Source organism: Peromyscus eremicus, chromosome 10 (assembly GCF_949786415.1).
Source record: "Peromyscus eremicus chromosome 10, PerEre_H2_v1, whole genome shotgun sequence".
In the NCBI taxonomy this organism is placed as follows: Eukaryota; Metazoa; Chordata; class Mammalia; order Rodentia; family Cricetidae; genus Peromyscus; species Peromyscus eremicus.
This window is the reverse complement of record NC_081426.1, coordinates 31,159,968-31,175,972: the sequence shown is the minus strand read 5'-3', so window position 1 is coordinate 31,175,972 and position 16,005 is coordinate 31,159,968. Positions and strand designations below refer to the sequence as shown.

The 16,005-nt window shown below is 48.6% G+C and overlaps 2 protein-coding genes across 2 annotated transcripts in view; both read left to right on the top strand.

The window, feature by feature from the left end:
* The window catches only part of Man2b2 (mannosidase alpha class 2B member 2), a 29,920-nt gene extending 29,670 nt beyond the window's left edge, over positions 1-250 (top strand). The window contains exon 19 of the mRNA XM_059275034.1: positions 19-250. Coding sequence (XP_059131017.1) covers positions 19-113 — 95 coding nt within the window. The 3' untranslated portion in view covers positions 114-250. The remainder of the gene's footprint in view (positions 1-18) is intronic.
* Positions 251-9,362: 9,112 nt separating this feature from the next.
* On the top strand, positions 9,363-10,720 carry LOC131920604 (MORF4 family-associated protein 1). The gene is made up of 2 exons (XM_059275033.1): positions 9,363-9,925; positions 10,189-10,720. Exon 1 carries the CDS (start codon positions 9,535-9,537, stop codon positions 9,910-9,912), a length of 378 nt encoding a protein of 125 aa, XP_059131016.1. The 5' UTR covers positions 9,363-9,534; the 3' UTR covers positions 9,913-9,925; positions 10,189-10,720.
* The last annotated feature ends 5,285 nt before the right edge of the window (positions 10,721-16,005 follow it).

Genomic DNA, 16,005 nt, shown 5'->3' with positions numbered 1-16,005 from the left:
ACTCCTTGTCCTCCCCAGGCCGCCCCGCCTCCCTACCAGCATCCCCAGGAGACTCCATCATCACTGTGTATCCCAAGGAAATCCGGACTTTCTTCCTTCACTTCCAGCAGTGACCCATGCAGCTGGCCCCAGGGCCATGGAACTGGAGTCCCCTCCCCCGCTCCAAAAAAAAAAAAATAAGAGAGATTGAGAGGGAGGAGCAAGCTGCTCACCCGACAGCTGTGTGGTAGAAAGTGGCCATGTGGGGAGAGGGGTCTCTTTTTTTTTTTTTTTTTTTTTAAATAAAAAATTAAGGTCTGGCCGGGCGGTGGTGGCGCACGCCTTTAATCCCAGCACTCAGAAGGCAGAGCCAGGCGGATCTCTGTGAGTTCGAGGCCAGCCTGGGCTACCAAGTGAGTCCCAGGAAAGGCGCAAAGCTACACAGAGAAACCCTGTCTCGAAAAACAAAAAAAAAAAAAAAAAAAAAAAAATTAAGGTCTGGGCTCTTCCTTCCCATGTCTAAGCTAGCCCTTCCCTCTCTTCTCACATGCGTGACCCCTCCCTCCCTTTCTCCCTTCCTTCCCTCCCTCCCTCCCCCACACTCTCAGTTTTTAAAAGAACACTTTATTTTTCCAAAGTTAACATGAATAAATTGTAGAAACTGAAAGACATCAAGAGGAGGGTCAGCCACACCACACAGCAGATCTTCAGGACCTGTGTCTGAACACGGCATGTCACAGCGTGTGCCTGAGATGTACCGGTGTGTGCCTGTCACACTTCCCATACCTTCACTGAGCCCAAACCCCATTATGTGAATATTTTGATGATCAAGAATACACTTCACTAACTCCAACTATTTTACAGAAAAAAAATCTGGCTTCAGACCTTGGATACACCAAAAGTTCTAGACACTGTACTGGCGGCGTTGGGTTGCCCTCGTGCTCTTCTTAGACGACAGAGTACGCGGTGTGGTGTTATTCAGTGTCCAGTATCATGTTCATACTGTTGACAACCCTGCTGTGGGGGTACACACCTGGAATCTTAGCACCGGAGAGGTTGAGAGAGGAGGACTCTGAGTTCCATGCTGGCCTGAGCTACATAGTGAAACTGTTGTCTTTAAAGAAAAGGGGGGTGGGGGGGAGGGGCTGGGGTGACAGCTGGCAGAGTATTTTCATAGTATCCACAGGCCCTGAGTTCAGTCCCCAGTACTGCATAAACGAGGTGTGGCTCTGCACACCTGTAATCCTAGCACTTGGGAGATGGAGGCAGGAGGATCAGGGGTTGAGGTCATCCTGAGCTACATAGCAAGTTCCAGGCCAGCCTGAGATTCATGAGACCCTTCCCCAAAACACACACACATTTTTTATTGTTGTTATTATTATTATTATCATCATCATCACTAGTGAGAAGGTGCATTGCACCAAATTGCTTCATGCAGCTCTATAGTGCAGCCAAGCGTGGTGCATAGGGCTGGATTCGAGTTGCTCACCAGTGCTTGCCGGGGTGTGTAAGGCCCTACGCTCATCCCTAACACTGTCCACCCCTTCAAAACAGTCAGTCCAGTTCCACCTTTCCTGTGTACTCTGTTCTCCCTTCTGCCGCCTACTGAACAAATCCTGACACGCTGTCTGCTGTTGCCATACCAGGCTCCATGTTCACCTTTTCTCTTAATCAGAAACAGACGCTTGATTATCAGCCAGCCCCCAGCTCCCCCTCACATGTTACCTTGGAACCCCCATAAAGCCCTGGGTGCTTCAAAGTAGAGCCAACTGCTACAGTGAACACAGACGCTGTATCTGAAAGTGGAGACACATGGTTACGCTCTAGAACAGTGGACGTGCGGAATGCTGGCAAGGAACCCTCCCCAGCCCTCCACTGCCTCCCTTCTCCATTCCCAGCACAGTCTCTGTGAGCTCCACCTCCACAGAAGTCCCTCTGAGGACTAGAAGGATGTCCAGGGATCAGGTACATACCTTGGGTGTTAGGATCTGCTTACCCGTCAGTACGCAGCTGGGATGGGGCAGCTGGGCACAGTGCTTTTTGTGGCCAGAACTCTTCCTCATGTCACCCCTGTTACCCAGGAAGCAATCAACATCCCAAGGGGGGCAGCATGAACAACTCTGGTCCCAAAGAGCAACTGTCTTGGGATCACAAAGCCTCCAAGTGTGCTGGAGCTTCTGCTGCCCTGCCGTGCACCGGTGATGCCAATAAAGACGGATTTCCTGTTGTGTGAACAGTAGGGCTCAGCAAACTGCAACAGACAGCAAAGGCTGCAGATGGAGAGGGACTTCCAGACATGGGCTGGTGGCTAGTCATTCCCTCTTCTGCCAACCCAGGGACATGCACACACCTGTGGTATTCATGGCATCTTAAGTTAGGTCCACTGGTGATTTTCCAAAGTGACCCTTGTGGTTATTAACAAAGTGCTCCCTAGCTGCACTGGTCACCATGGCGGTCTCTAGCATCTAGGAAATGAGATGCTGTGAATTAAGACCTGACTGTCCCTTATATCTAGTATGTACAGGAAACAGGTACCACCCAGTGACACAGGGACATAGCTCAGCCACTCCTGTTCTTGCCTCATTGAAAGCCCCAACACAGCACTCTACATATCCACTCCAAAACCTGTGTGTAAATCACAGTATGTGTGCCTCATAAAAGGGGTTTAGCTGTCCTCCCACCAAATAACATTTCACTAGAACTTCAACAAAGTGACATCTACAAAATGTGTTCTGTACCTGCATCTGCTTTAAAAAGACCTGACACTTCATGTCTCAAAAACCTGAGTACTTCAAAACGCACCCACCACCATCAGCACCAAGTACGGTAGCCAGAAGAGTACACATAATATAAAAATACCTTCCACACACAGTAGTGTGCCCATAACCCTTCTTCTTGGGTCTTCTGACACTGTATGAGACTCCAGGTATGGTAGTTTGAATAGGTATGGCCCCCATAGACACATGTGTTTAAATTCTTGGCCTAGGAATGGCACTATTAGGAGGCGTGGCCTTGTTGGAGTGGGTATGGCCTTGTTGGAGGAAGTGTGTCACTATGTGGGCAGGCTTTGAGGTTTCATATGCTCAAGCTACGCTAAGTGATACAGGTCACTTCCTGATGCCTGCGGATCAAGATGTAGAACTCTCAGTTCCTTCTCCAGCACGATGTCTGCCAATATGCCACCATGTCCCACCATGATGATAATGGACTAAAACTCTGAAACTATAGCTAGCCCCAATTAAATATTTTTTTATAAGAGTTGCTGTGGTCATGATGTCTTTCCACAGCAATAGAAACTCTAAGATATCAGGTGTCGTTCCGTTTCACTTCCCAGTGTGGGGTGTAACCCTGAGGTGGTAGACTTGATTAGTATGTGCCAGCTCTTGGCTTCCCTCCCCAACACCAGAAAGAATAAAGAAGATAGAAAAAAGGAAAGAGATCATTTTCATAAAATACTTCTGACAGAGGAAGTCTTCAAGTCTTTGCAAAGTGACCTGTGTGGATAATAACACATTTCCAGGACACTTTGTCACATCTTCACCCCTGTTCTGGCCCAGATGCTCTGGAGGCACAGAGCCGATTTCAATTTGTATAAACTCGCTTCCAGTAAGGCCTTCACATCTCATGTGCAGGTTGACCCCACACACCTGCGTTTCTGAGGCTCACAGTCTTGCATCCACCTCAATGTTGAGATTTCACATGTGCACAATCCTGCCTGGCTTCTCCCTCCTGAGTTTGAAAGATCTACTATTCTGCTTAATTTTTCCAGTAATCATTTTCCGGGTGTTGGAATTGCTGCTTGGGTTCACTTGTTTGGTTCTGGTCCTACTATTTTGGTATGAAGACTGCACACATAAAAGGGGTGGAACCTGTAAGTTTCCACCATGCTTAGGAGCAGACACCAGCTATCTCAGCCAACAGGAGCAGCTATAACAAACTACCAGAGCCTAGGCATTTATTTCTTGCACTTCTAGAGGTTTTGAGTTCAAGAGCAAGGTGTCAACAGATACCTGATTTGTACTGCCCCTGCTTTACAGGTGGCTGCCTTTGCAATATGTCTTCACGTGGCCGACAGCAGAGGGCAGGACCAAGCTCTTGTGGCTCTGGCTGTCCTGGAACTTGCTCTGCATACCAGGCTAGCCTCAAGCTCAGAGATTGCCTGCCTCTGTCTCCTGAATGCTGGGACTAAAGGCATGTGCCACTGCCACTCAGCTAAGGACATTAATCTTATCGTGGGGGTCCCACACTCAAGACCAAATCTATCCCTTAGTGTCTCTGAAGGGACCCATCTCCTACTAATGGTTAGGATGTCAATAGATGAATTTGAAAAGGGTCATGTGGTGGTTTGAAAGAAAATTACCCCCAAAGGGAATGGCGTTATTAGGAGATGTGGCTTTGTTTGAGTAGGTACAGCCTTGTTGGAGGAAGTATGCCACTGTGGGGGTGGACTTTGAGGTCTCTTTCTCCTATGCTCAAGCTGTGCTGAGCAATACAGTTCACTTCCTGTTGCCTGCGGATCAAGATACAGAACTCTCAGCTCCTTCTCCAGCACCATGTCTGCCTACATGCCATCCACCATGATAATGGACTGAACCTCTGAAAATGTAAGCCACCCCCAATTAAATGTTTCCTGTATAAGAGTTACCATGGTCATAGTATCTCTTCACAGCAATAGAAACTAAGACAGGTCACATTTGGTACAAGGCACAAAATTCCTTCCAGACTTGACAATGAAACATATCAGCCTTGGAGCACCTGTTCTCAGGGCCAGCAGCAGCAGGAGGACCACAGTCATGCAAGGAGCCCCCTCCCAGGTGTCCAGGGTCATGCTGTCTCTGGAAGTCATTTAAGACAGCTCTAGGCTCCACGTTTCTAAGCACATGCATTCAGGATCACTCGTGAGAGCATCAAGAGGGACCAGAAATTGCCGTCTCTTGCCCTGCAGGTCTGGACTGGAGCCACAGGACTTGAGTTGCAGTTCTTCCCCACATGGCCTTCATTGCCACTTCTAGGACCAACTGTTCTCCAGGCTCCAGCTTGGGGAAATGAGGCTCGGCATCAGTAGGTTGCTTACCACTGTTGGTCAGCTGAGAATCCTGAACTCTTGTTTAGTTTCCAGCAGCTGCTGCCGTGCCCTGAGGCGGCCATGATCAAGCTGATTGCAAAACTGCACCCTCAACTCCTTTATTTTATTTTGAGACAGGGTCTCACTATTTCACCATGACTGTCCTGGAACTCACTGTGTAGACCAGGCCCCCTCTCAAAAAAGCAAAAACAATTTATAACCAGGCATAAACATACTCTTACACTAATAAAAAAAAAAATAGCCAAAGTTGTGTGAGACATCTCAAGTCATACATCATTGGAATTTGGGGGTCTTAAATGATATATCAGAAATAAAGAAAAGTGCTAAATTCAATTTTACTTAAGGAACTAAACAGAATAAAGAGAAGGGGTAGAGAACAGAGCTGGGAAAATGACTCAATAGGAAAAGCACTCGTCCTGCAAGCCCGAAGATCTGTGTTTGAATCTCCAAAGCTGGTAAAGCCAAGCACAGTAGCACCTGTGCAATCCTGTGCTCCCTGGCCAGAGGGAAGGTGGAGACAGGAGAACCACTTGAAGCTTATAGGCCAGCTAGCCCATGTAAGCGGTAACAGCAACAAAAGACAGACCGTACACACACACACACACACACACACACACACACACACACACACACACACGCCCATGCACACCCATGTAAGCGGTAACAGCAACAAAAGACAGACCGTACACACACACACACACACACACACACACACACACACACACGCCCATGCACACCCATGTAAGCGGTAACAGCAACAAAAGACAGACCGTACACACACACTCACACACGCGCGCGCGGGCACACGGGGGGGGTTGGGGGCAGAGGGACCGAAGGATGGCTCAGCAGGTAAGGGTACTCGCTGCCAAGCTTAAAACCTGAGTTTGATCTCTCAGACCCACTTGTGGAAAAAAAGAACGAACTGACTCCTGCAAGCTGCCTCCCCCTTCCACAAGCCCACAAGAGCCATGGCACCTCCTCCCCACCCTACTCTAAATGTAAAAGACAAATAACCAAAAGAAGAAAGAACAGAGACTTCAAACAGAAAACAAAGCTTTGCCAGAGCTCCATGGATGGACACTGACCGCACAGGTATGCTTTGTGCCCTGCCTCTGGAGGAGTGAGAGCCATTTATTTGGTCCTGACCCATTTTTTAGGGTGTGTGTGTGTGTGTGTGTGTCCACTTGTGGAAGTGTGAAGAGCAGAGGTCTATGTAGGTGTCTTCCTTCATCACTCTCCATCTCATTCTGAGACAGGGTCTTCTGCTGATCCTGGAGCTCCCCAATTCAGCTCAACTGGCAGGCCAACAAGCTTGGGATCCACCTCTCTCTACACACACACACACACACACACACACACACACACACACACAGAGTGCTGGCTGGGGTTACAGCCACTGCACCCTCTTCAGCACACGGGTAATAGGGTCTGCACTCAGATCTCTGAATTTGTACAGCGAGCACATAAGCTCCCTAGCCTCTCCCACCTGCTTTCACATCATTCCCCCCCCACACACACACACACAGGGCTTTCAGGTTCCCAGGAAAAGTGATCAGAAAGTGCAGAGTTCCCACATGGGCCCTGACTTCTCCCACTAACAACCCTACACCAGAGGAGAATTGTTTCCAGCAGCGGGCCTACAGTGCACAGCGCTAGCAGCAAAGCTTCTGTTTCTGTTAGGGTTCACACTTGCAAACTGTGTGGATTCAAACTAACATGTGATGGCATGCGTGCACCATTATTGTGTCTCTCAGAGGGCCTTTACTGCCCTAAGAAGCCTCCATGCTCTGTCTGCTTACCCCACCCTCCTGAACCACCCACCCATCTTTCTGTGTCCCTGGTCTGCCCTTTCTGGAAGCTCAAGTAGTTAGAACCATGTGGTAGGTGTGCAAGTGGACCTCCTCCCTTTAGTAACACGTAAGACTCAGTGTGTCTTTTCATTGTTTGGTTGCTTATTCCTTGTAGTGCTGAATGTTATTCCACTCACCCACTGAAGGCTGTTTGCTTCTGATTTTGCACAGTAACACATACAGGGGCTGTAAACATTATGTGCAGGATTATAGCAATGCAATGTTCTAAAAATACCTCTTATAGTCTAAGAGACTGGAACTTCTGCTGAACAGCAGAAGTTGATACACCTGAGGTCACTTAAGACTGCCAGGCTACTGTGAACTCAAACTGTTGGTTTAACTCGACTTTAAGAGAACAATGTAACAACTGACCTTACTGACTTGAATTTCCTATGTAATCAACTTTCACAGCCTAAGCTAATGCATGTCTATAACCTTAAATTACATACTCTTCCGTGCCCTTGACCCAGAAAAAGCAGCAAATACAAAAAATTGAAAGTAACTTCCTAAAATCTACCATTAAGGTTGAAAACAACCATTTATGATTACTGGTTGATAAACGTTGGTTTGCTGGGTCAGTTGGAGCCAGTGACTTAATCCCTTGTTCAATTCTTTTAAAGATTTCTGTAAAGTGTCCCATTCCTTACCCACATAACGCTTTCAATATCATTCAGTAAAGACAGAAGGAAGCCCTTTGTTAGGGACAAACACACCACTCAGAGAGGAGACACAACTCACACAACAGACACAGAAGCACACACAGACAGAAACAGACAGCCCCAGACACAGGGACAAACGGACTCACAAGATAGTCTTCAGGCAGGCACAAATTGAGACTCATGCAACAGAGAGACAGACGACAGAAAACACAGGAAGCATGAAGTAGACAACTCAAATCTGGACTCACTCTCAGTTAAACAACTCCAAGGGGAAGGGCTTCTAGTTCTCTACTTAATGTGACACTGATGCATTATTGGTAATTCAGAGTTAATCACTAATGCGTATAATCCATGCACCGGGTTTTGTGTGGATATATGGGTTCAACCCCTTTGCTGGGTTGTACAGTAGAAGCTGTCTTGGCAATAGAGATTACATTCACACACATACATACATGCACACGCACACGCACACGCACACGCACACACACGATTTCCCAGGTCCATGCTTACCAGCCTTTCTCCATGTCAGGGTTCTGCAATCTAACTATCCTAGCGTCATGTGCAGCAGTATTCATTGTCCTGTGAGCCATTTATTCTTACTCATTTTTTTTATGGCATAGCTTCCTCTGATGTCAAGAAAATCTAAAGGCTGGATATATTTTTTAGTAAAAGTCACTGAGTGTAAAGGATCTAAGCAACTAATTTAAAAAATGCACTTTAAGCCAGGCAGTGGTGGCGCATGCCTTTAATCCCAGCACTCAGGAGGCAGAGGCAGGCAGATCTCTGTGAGTTCAAAGCCAGTCTGGTCTACAGAGTGAGTTCCAGGACAGCCAGAGCTACACAGAGAAATCCCGGTCTTGAAATAACAGAACCAACCTCCCCCCAAAAAAATTCACTTTAAATATGCCTACGATTAGTATTTACAAAGTGGTTTCATGACTCCTAGCTGGAAAACCATCCAAATACACAGATCAGATTCTTGAGAGGGTGCTGTCTGATCAGTAGACTAAGAATTCTGCATCTTAAAGTTCGGTCTTGAGTGACTGTTTAAGTGAACTTAAGTTATGTGAGCCAAGTTCTGTCCTTTCCACACCAACTGACTATCAACTGAACTTTGGTTGGCTGGGGCCTCAGGACCCAGGAAACATAAGTTTCACCTTAAGGAGACAGGAGCTCTGTTTGGTAAAACACACAGCCAGCGCCAGTGCCTGGTGGAAGAGAACGGGCAATGAGCAGGATGACAGCCCTCAGTACAGTTTAGAAAAGCCGGTTCGTTTGTTTTTTGTTTTGTTTTGAGACAGGGTCTCACTATGTAAGTAATATAACTATGTAACTATATTGAAACTCACCATGTAGACCAGGCTGGCCTCGAACTCAGAGCTCCACCTGCCTCTGCCTTCCAGGTGCTGGGATTAAAGACGAGAGCCACCACATCTGGCTGGCTCTTTCTGTTTCTTTTCCTTCTTACTTTCTTTCACCCGGGAAGTTGAGGCAAGAGGATCGCTCAAAGTTCACAAAGTTTTAGCCACATAATTGAGTTCCAGGACAGCTTTGGCTACAGCGTGAGATCTTGTCTCAAAAAATGAATAAAATCAGAATAAGATACAGTGAAGTGTGCTCTCGACAACATCCAGAACCGCTCAATGGACCTTGGAAGGATGGAGGGCTGATGTTTGCGCGCGGCCGCGAAGGCGCTCGCCCCGCCCCTTCCTTGGACGTGCGCGCGCCCGCACCTCGCCGCGCGACCGTAAAGAGGGGCGCGGCGGTGTCGTGAAAGGGGTCGCAAGGCGCAGAGCTCTGGTTGACGGTTGGGACTCCATTTTGTTCGCCGCTCGTCTGCTCGGCGGTCGCTCGTCTCCGTGGCGTCTCCCTAGGCGGAAAGTTGTGCAGCGGCGGAAGTTTTGAGGACTCGGCCGGAGCTCGGTTCCTGAGTGTCCCGCAGACGAGCAGAGCGGCGGAGATGCGGCCCCTGGACGCGGTGGAGCTGGCGGAGCCCGAGGAGGTGGAGGTGCTGGAGCCCGAGGAGGACTTCGAGCAGTTTCTGCTGCCCGTCATCCACGAGATGCGCGAGGACATCGCGTCGCTGACGCGCGAGCGCGGGCGCGCGCCCGCGCGCAACCGGGGCAAGCTGTGGGAGATGGACAATATGCTGATCCAGATCAAGACGCAGGTGGAGGCCTCCGAGGAGAGCGCGCTCAACCACCTGCAGGGCGCGGGAGGCGCCGAGCCCCGCGGCCCCAGGGCGGAGAAGGCCGAGGAGAAGGCGCAGGAGATGGCGAAGATGGCCGAGATGCTGGTGCAGCTGGTGCGGCGGATAGAGAAGAGCGAGTCGTCGTGAGCGGGCCGCGGCGGTAAGGGAGGGAGGGAGCCCGGCGGGGCGTGGGCGACTGTAGGGGGGGGGGCGGGGAGGCTGGCTTGTCGCCCTGGGAGTGAACTAGGCCCCTCAGGGGAAGGGCTATCACAGATTGTCGGTGGGGAGGCCGTGGAAGATTCCAGATTGTGCGGGAAGGCGTGAGGCCCCGAGTGAGGCCGCCTCCAGGAGAGGCCTGGTGTTGGCCGTGCTGTCCAGCGGGATTAACATCCTGGTGATGAATCTCTCCCGCCCGTGCTTTAGGTTTCCAGCCAATGGATTCTGGTCGAGTGATGGCGATTGGCTGACATGACACCCTGGAGAAGCTGAAACCAGAGAGCCTTTTGTTTTCCCTTTTTTCTTTTCTTTTTTTCTTTCCCCCCACCCTCTGTCTTCACTCTGTTCTCACTGACACTACGTTTCTGCTACGGTCTGCGGTTGACGACCTCGATATGAGTTTTTGATTATTCAGTGGTTCTTTTTTTTATGTTTGTTTGGGGGAAATAACTTTGATTTGGAAAATGCGCTCACATACGGGAATTAGGGCCTAGATTGTAAGCCCTTGTGGCAGTCGAATGACGATCGTTCCAGGGCTTTGGTGGTTGTTCATGAATTTTGAGGTGGTTTGCTCTTTCTTGGGTGGCCTGATAGCTCCCTGGAACTTTGGGTCCCTGTGACACTTTGAGACTCGAGTTGGAGCTCACCGGCTCTGGAAGTTCTGAAGGAGCTGCATTAATTCTAGAAGACCACTCCGTGCAGCGATGGCAGAAGAAGGGACCAGACTTCATCTGGGTATGGGTCTTCCATGGCTAGGACTGGTGACCTGGGAGAAGGGTCGGAGGACAGTATTGTTTCTATTGGGGGGCTTTAATTTCTGTGTGAGACCAAAGGAGGAGAGATGTATTTTGTGCAAAATTTAAATTTTATGTGCTCCACTATCTATTGTAACCTGTCTGGTGAGTTTGGACAGCCTAACTCATTTCTAAATGAAATGGAACCCAGAATGGCAGAGGAGGTCTTGTTAGTCTGTACAAGTTGGTATTTTATCCCCATATATTTGAGGAGATCCTGGGAATAAAATGAAGATCCCTGCAAAGCCCTTTGTGGCCTGGGAAGGAAAACTTGGAACTGTCTGCAGTGGACCCTAAACTTGGAGAAGAGGCGTCTTCAAGGTTCATATGTAGTCAAGCTATAAGTGTATTGAGAAGCAGACCTGAGAAGCATTTGAGGTCAAAACCCCTACCATGTTTGAAAAACAAAATCTTACATGTTAATAAAAGTATTCGTTTGCTTGAAGAGATATAAATCCAGAAAATTATTAAGAAACATTAGTGAAGTATTTCTTCCGTGTTCTGTGCTTAGTTGAGATGAACATTGGTCCTACAGCTTTGGGAGCTATGGGTAAACGGGCAGAAGGGAGTTTCAGCTCTGGCTTCCATGAGGCCTGAGTGAGACAGAAGATGGTTGGTTCCTGTAGGAAGGAATCTTTCTTAAGTCCACAGCCTCTGCCTTCCGTCCTCCACTGTGGTGGAAACTAGTGTTGACATATTGTATAGCACATCTAGATGACATCAGCTCCTTTCAGAAAAGAAGGTCTGGGTCCCCGGCTGCTGAGATCGACCTTCTATTTCCAATCAGTGGCCTTGGCCACCACCCTGTTTTCCTGGGTGACTCAAGTCTATAGGGCCCTGCCTTGTAAGGACAACCCCAATACCTTAGAATTCCTTATGTCTGCTGAGTGAACTGCATCCCAGCCCAACTTTTGACTGCCCAATGTGTTCCTTTCCATGGGGTGTTGATTTCTGAAGAACTCAACCTGCATAGTTCCTTCTTAGAACTGCTTCCTGAGGTACCAGCTTATAAGCTCTTAACAGAGAGAGTTGCCTTAGAACGTGGCAGGGTGGTGTAGGAAGGCGTCCAGAGCAATGGGTTCATAAGCCTGGCCTTGGAGGATGAGCTCGACTTGGCAAGGTCAGGAAGGATCGGGGGTGGGCCAGGCACTGAAGTGTAAGTTCTAGTAGTGGGGAGAACTGTCCAGTAGGTGTATGACTCCGGAGGGAACCACCAAAAAAAGCCCTGTTTGGCACATTGCTATAGACAGATATTACTCAGATTTTGTTTTCCCAGACCCCTTTACTGTTCCAGGATAGCATATTGCATTGGGTTGCTGATAATCGGGGCTGGAGACGGCTGAAAGGGGCTGAAAGGCAAGCCTGCAGCCAATGAGTTTGGTCTCAGGGACTCACATGGTGGGAGGCACAAACTGACTCCTGCAAGTGGTCCTCTGATCACATGCTCACTGTGACATGTATGCCTCCTCTATAGATTTTTTTTTTTTTTAACTTAAATGGCAAGAGAGATGGCTCAGCAGTTAAGGGCACTTGCTGCTCTTGTAGTGGACCCAAGTTCAGTCCTCACCTGGCAGCTCGAAACTGTCTGTAACCCTGGTTTTAGGGGATTTGACACCCTTCTGAGCTTCCAAGACACTGGCACAGCTGTGGTGCACATACATGCCTGCATGCAAACATACACATAAAAAGAACAATCGAAACGTTTTACTTATAAGTGACAATTCAAGGTAGAATGCTCTCCTTTCTCGTCTAAACATTTAACAGCCATGTCATCATCTAACCCTGCCAACAGTACATATATTTTAACATAATGGCTCCTTCCAGTTTATTTTTAGATAAGCTAGCCTCATTCTGGATTCTCCTGCCTCAGCCTCCCCAGTGCTAGGATCTTAAGCATGTACCAGCTTTTGGGGGGAAAAAATGGTGGTTCACTGTGAACCTTAACACCCCTCCCCTATATCCATCTAAAACTGACTTGGAAGCCTCTCTGTGAACATCTGTGTGTTTTCCTTTCTTGTGATGCCAGAGATGGACCCCAGGGCCTCGCACCTGCATTCACTGTTCTGAGCAGCGTCCCCAGCTTTCTCCCTTCCTGGATAAAGACTGAACAGTAGTCATTGTACTGGTGGTTTTTACACCTAAGCTTGAGAAGAGTTTCCAAATTCTTCCCAGTGACTCCTTAGTTCCTTTTCCATATGATTCTAGTTAATTGCAGCTCACTCCCAAGTCTCGTTTGCTCCAATTCGTGCCTTCCATCCTGGTTTGCTAGCAGCTGGAGAATCAATCAAATGTTGACTTTGTGAACACAGCAACGAGTGAGTGGCTCCAAGAGGCACTCTTGGTAGCCGTGCAGCACTGACTGATCTGGCTCCATTTGCCATGATGTATTACAGATCCCTAAGTCTCTAGTGAGCCCCTGGCTCCAGAGGTCACATCATGGAGGGCTGTGCAGAAAGGCTTACTGGGCTTCTTGGGCAGGGTGCAGTGCCATCTCAAGCTGAGACCAGTGTGTTCCATAATAGGGTGTTATGGGTGTGCCAAGTGTTCCAACAAACTGCTTTATAAAATGAGGTGTCACCTACTCTGAGGTCAGACAAGACACCCAGAGTGATGGAGCATGTGGCACAAACTGATGGGAAAAGAGTTAAGAAGGAAAACAAAACAGAAGGTAGGAGTAGGGGAGGGGCATTACAGCTCCACAGGACCATGGAAAACAAACAGATGCACGGGAAAATGAGCAGAGAAAAGTAGCTGTTGACATGAATCGAGGGCCAGGAAGGTAGGCAGGATTGCAGCCGTCAGGTCACTGGGGATGAGTAGCCCAAGGGATGCAGAAGCTCCTGTCTATACAGAGGCCAGGTGTCCAACAGCTGGCCACGCGAGCATGTGATTCACCCAGAGTGACTTCGGGACTGAGAGTGAGGGGTGGTCATGAATCAGGTGCCAAACCGCAGCAGGCAATGGGGATATTGTGGCAAGTAGCTGGGGTGAAAGGCAGTGAATGGCCAGCATGTGCTCCAAGGTAGCACCATGTAGATGGGAGGGAGGGCGAGGAGTGGGTATACTTCAACCATACTCCCAGCTGATGTTTGTTCGAAGGATATGGAGATAGAGTGGCTGTCCTTTTCATCAGCCTGGGACCTTGGGAACAAATGGCACTATGCTCTTGGAACCAACCAACAAAGTGAGGTGAGTTGGAAGGCAGGGCTTCTCCAAGTCAGCCTGTGCTAACTAACCATGGCTCACCAGCCTGAGGGGTTTAGAAAGAGTGAGTGAGGCGTGTCATTAGCAGCTTGACATAAGAATGGCATCATAGACTGAGCTCAACTCAACAGTAGTGATGGCTATGGTAAATTTAGTTCTGAATTTAGCTCATCAAGTAGCGACCACTATGGAAGAGCCAAAGATGGAGCAGCCAAAATTGTCACTCCACCAAGCTTTCTGCAGTTGCTTCTGCAAAGGGATCCAAGAACAGAGCGCACTGTCACTTCAGGGCTCACACTGACATGGCCCGAGCTCTTCCTCCCATACTCTTGCAGGTAAGTGATGGGAAAGTGGAAACTGATGGGCAGATGGCCCTAGGCCCAGACTTCCTCCCCAGGCAAAGTCCAAGGTACATTGTCACCTTCCTTCCAAAGTGTAGCTTCTTCCATGTGGACACCATTGACTTGAGGGAGGGGATAGTGAAGGATGGGGCAGGTGGTCAGCTGGGGTCACACAGGAGCAAACAGGAAGCACTACAGCCTGTGGTCATTCTACCCCTGAAGGCAGCTCTGAGGCCTGGCCCAGGATCCAGCAGGAAGCAGGCTTCAGAAGCAGCAAAGCACTTTCCAGAGAGGTTTATATGAGAACTAGACACGGGCAGAGCAGAACCAGAGGTGAGCCCACCCGGAGGACACTGCTTTCTGTTGAGCCTTTAGACTGATGTCTGCGGACTGAGGATACCATGGGCTTCCTCTTTTGAGCTTTTGGAGTGGAAGAGTGTGATTGACCTACTGCAGCGCTTTATCACAGCACACAGTACTCTGCTTAGCTCACTAGGCAACAGTTTCCCCAGGGGAGTGATTCATGAGACCCAGAGAAGCTGGAGCTCCAGGTGACATGTCCCTTCTCTGTGCTGTCTGTTAGAGACAAGACTCCAGCAGAGGCAGGGAAAGGAATGGTGAAGACCCATGGACACAACTTTAAAACTACCACAGCCGGGCTGGAGAGATGCTCAGTGATTAGGAGCACTTGCTGCTCTTGCAGAGGACCCAGGTTCACAACCACCTGTAACTCCAGCTCCAGGGGATCCAAGGCCCTCTTCTGATCTTCTCCAGCATGAGGCACACATGGTGTGCAGACATACATGCAAGTAAAGTCTCCATACATGTAAAATAAACTAATCTAAAAAAATAAATAAACCATTAAAACCACCACAGTCAGCACCGTGACATGCCCTCAACAGGATATCTAAAATATCGTAGATCCAAATAATCTGAGTTACCAATAACAATAGTTTCTGGGTTTCAAGAGGCCAGATTAGCACATAAAAGTGTGAAGAAGCACTTCTAACCAGAAGCAAAGGGGAGAGAGATCTACAAAGTATAATAGGAACCAACAAATTAATGGCGTATTTGTTTCCTCGAAATACCATAACAAACGTCTGCAGACTTACTTTCTTAAAACAACACACGTTCTCAGTTCTGGAGGCAGGCCTGAGATCAGGTGTGGGTAGGGCTGCCTCCCTCTGAAGGATGCAGAGAAGTCCCCTGGCCCTTTCCCCATCCCAGCACAGGCAGGCCTTGGCTTCCCTTTTGTGACTCATCAGTCCTGTCTGCCTCCCTTATCAGTCTCTGTCTTCACATGGCCTCAAAGGACACCAGTCACTGGACTTAGGGCCCACCGTAACCCAGTACCTCAACTGATTGAGTTGCAAAGACCCTATTTTCAAAAAGGTCATATCTCGAGCTTTGAGTAAACATGAATTTTGGAGGAGCACTCCAGTACAAATGGTAACTAGAGATTTTTTTTTGAAGATTTGTTTACTTTTATGTACGTGAATGTAGGTTTATTTAAGTGTATGGCTATGCACATTTGTGTACCCACAGAGTTCAGAGTAGGTATTGGATCCCCTGGAGCTGAAGTTACAGGAGGTTGTGAACTGCCCAGTGTGGATGTGGGAACCAAGCTCAGGTTAAAAGTGTATGCCACCACGCCCAGCAACAATTTTAATACGTGAAAAGTTTGC

Coding starts and splice junctions, on each gene's coding strand:
- LOC131920604 (XM_059275033.1), top strand. CDS start 9,535: ATGCGGCCCCTGGACGCGGTGGAGCTGGCGGAGCCCGAGGAGGTGGAG.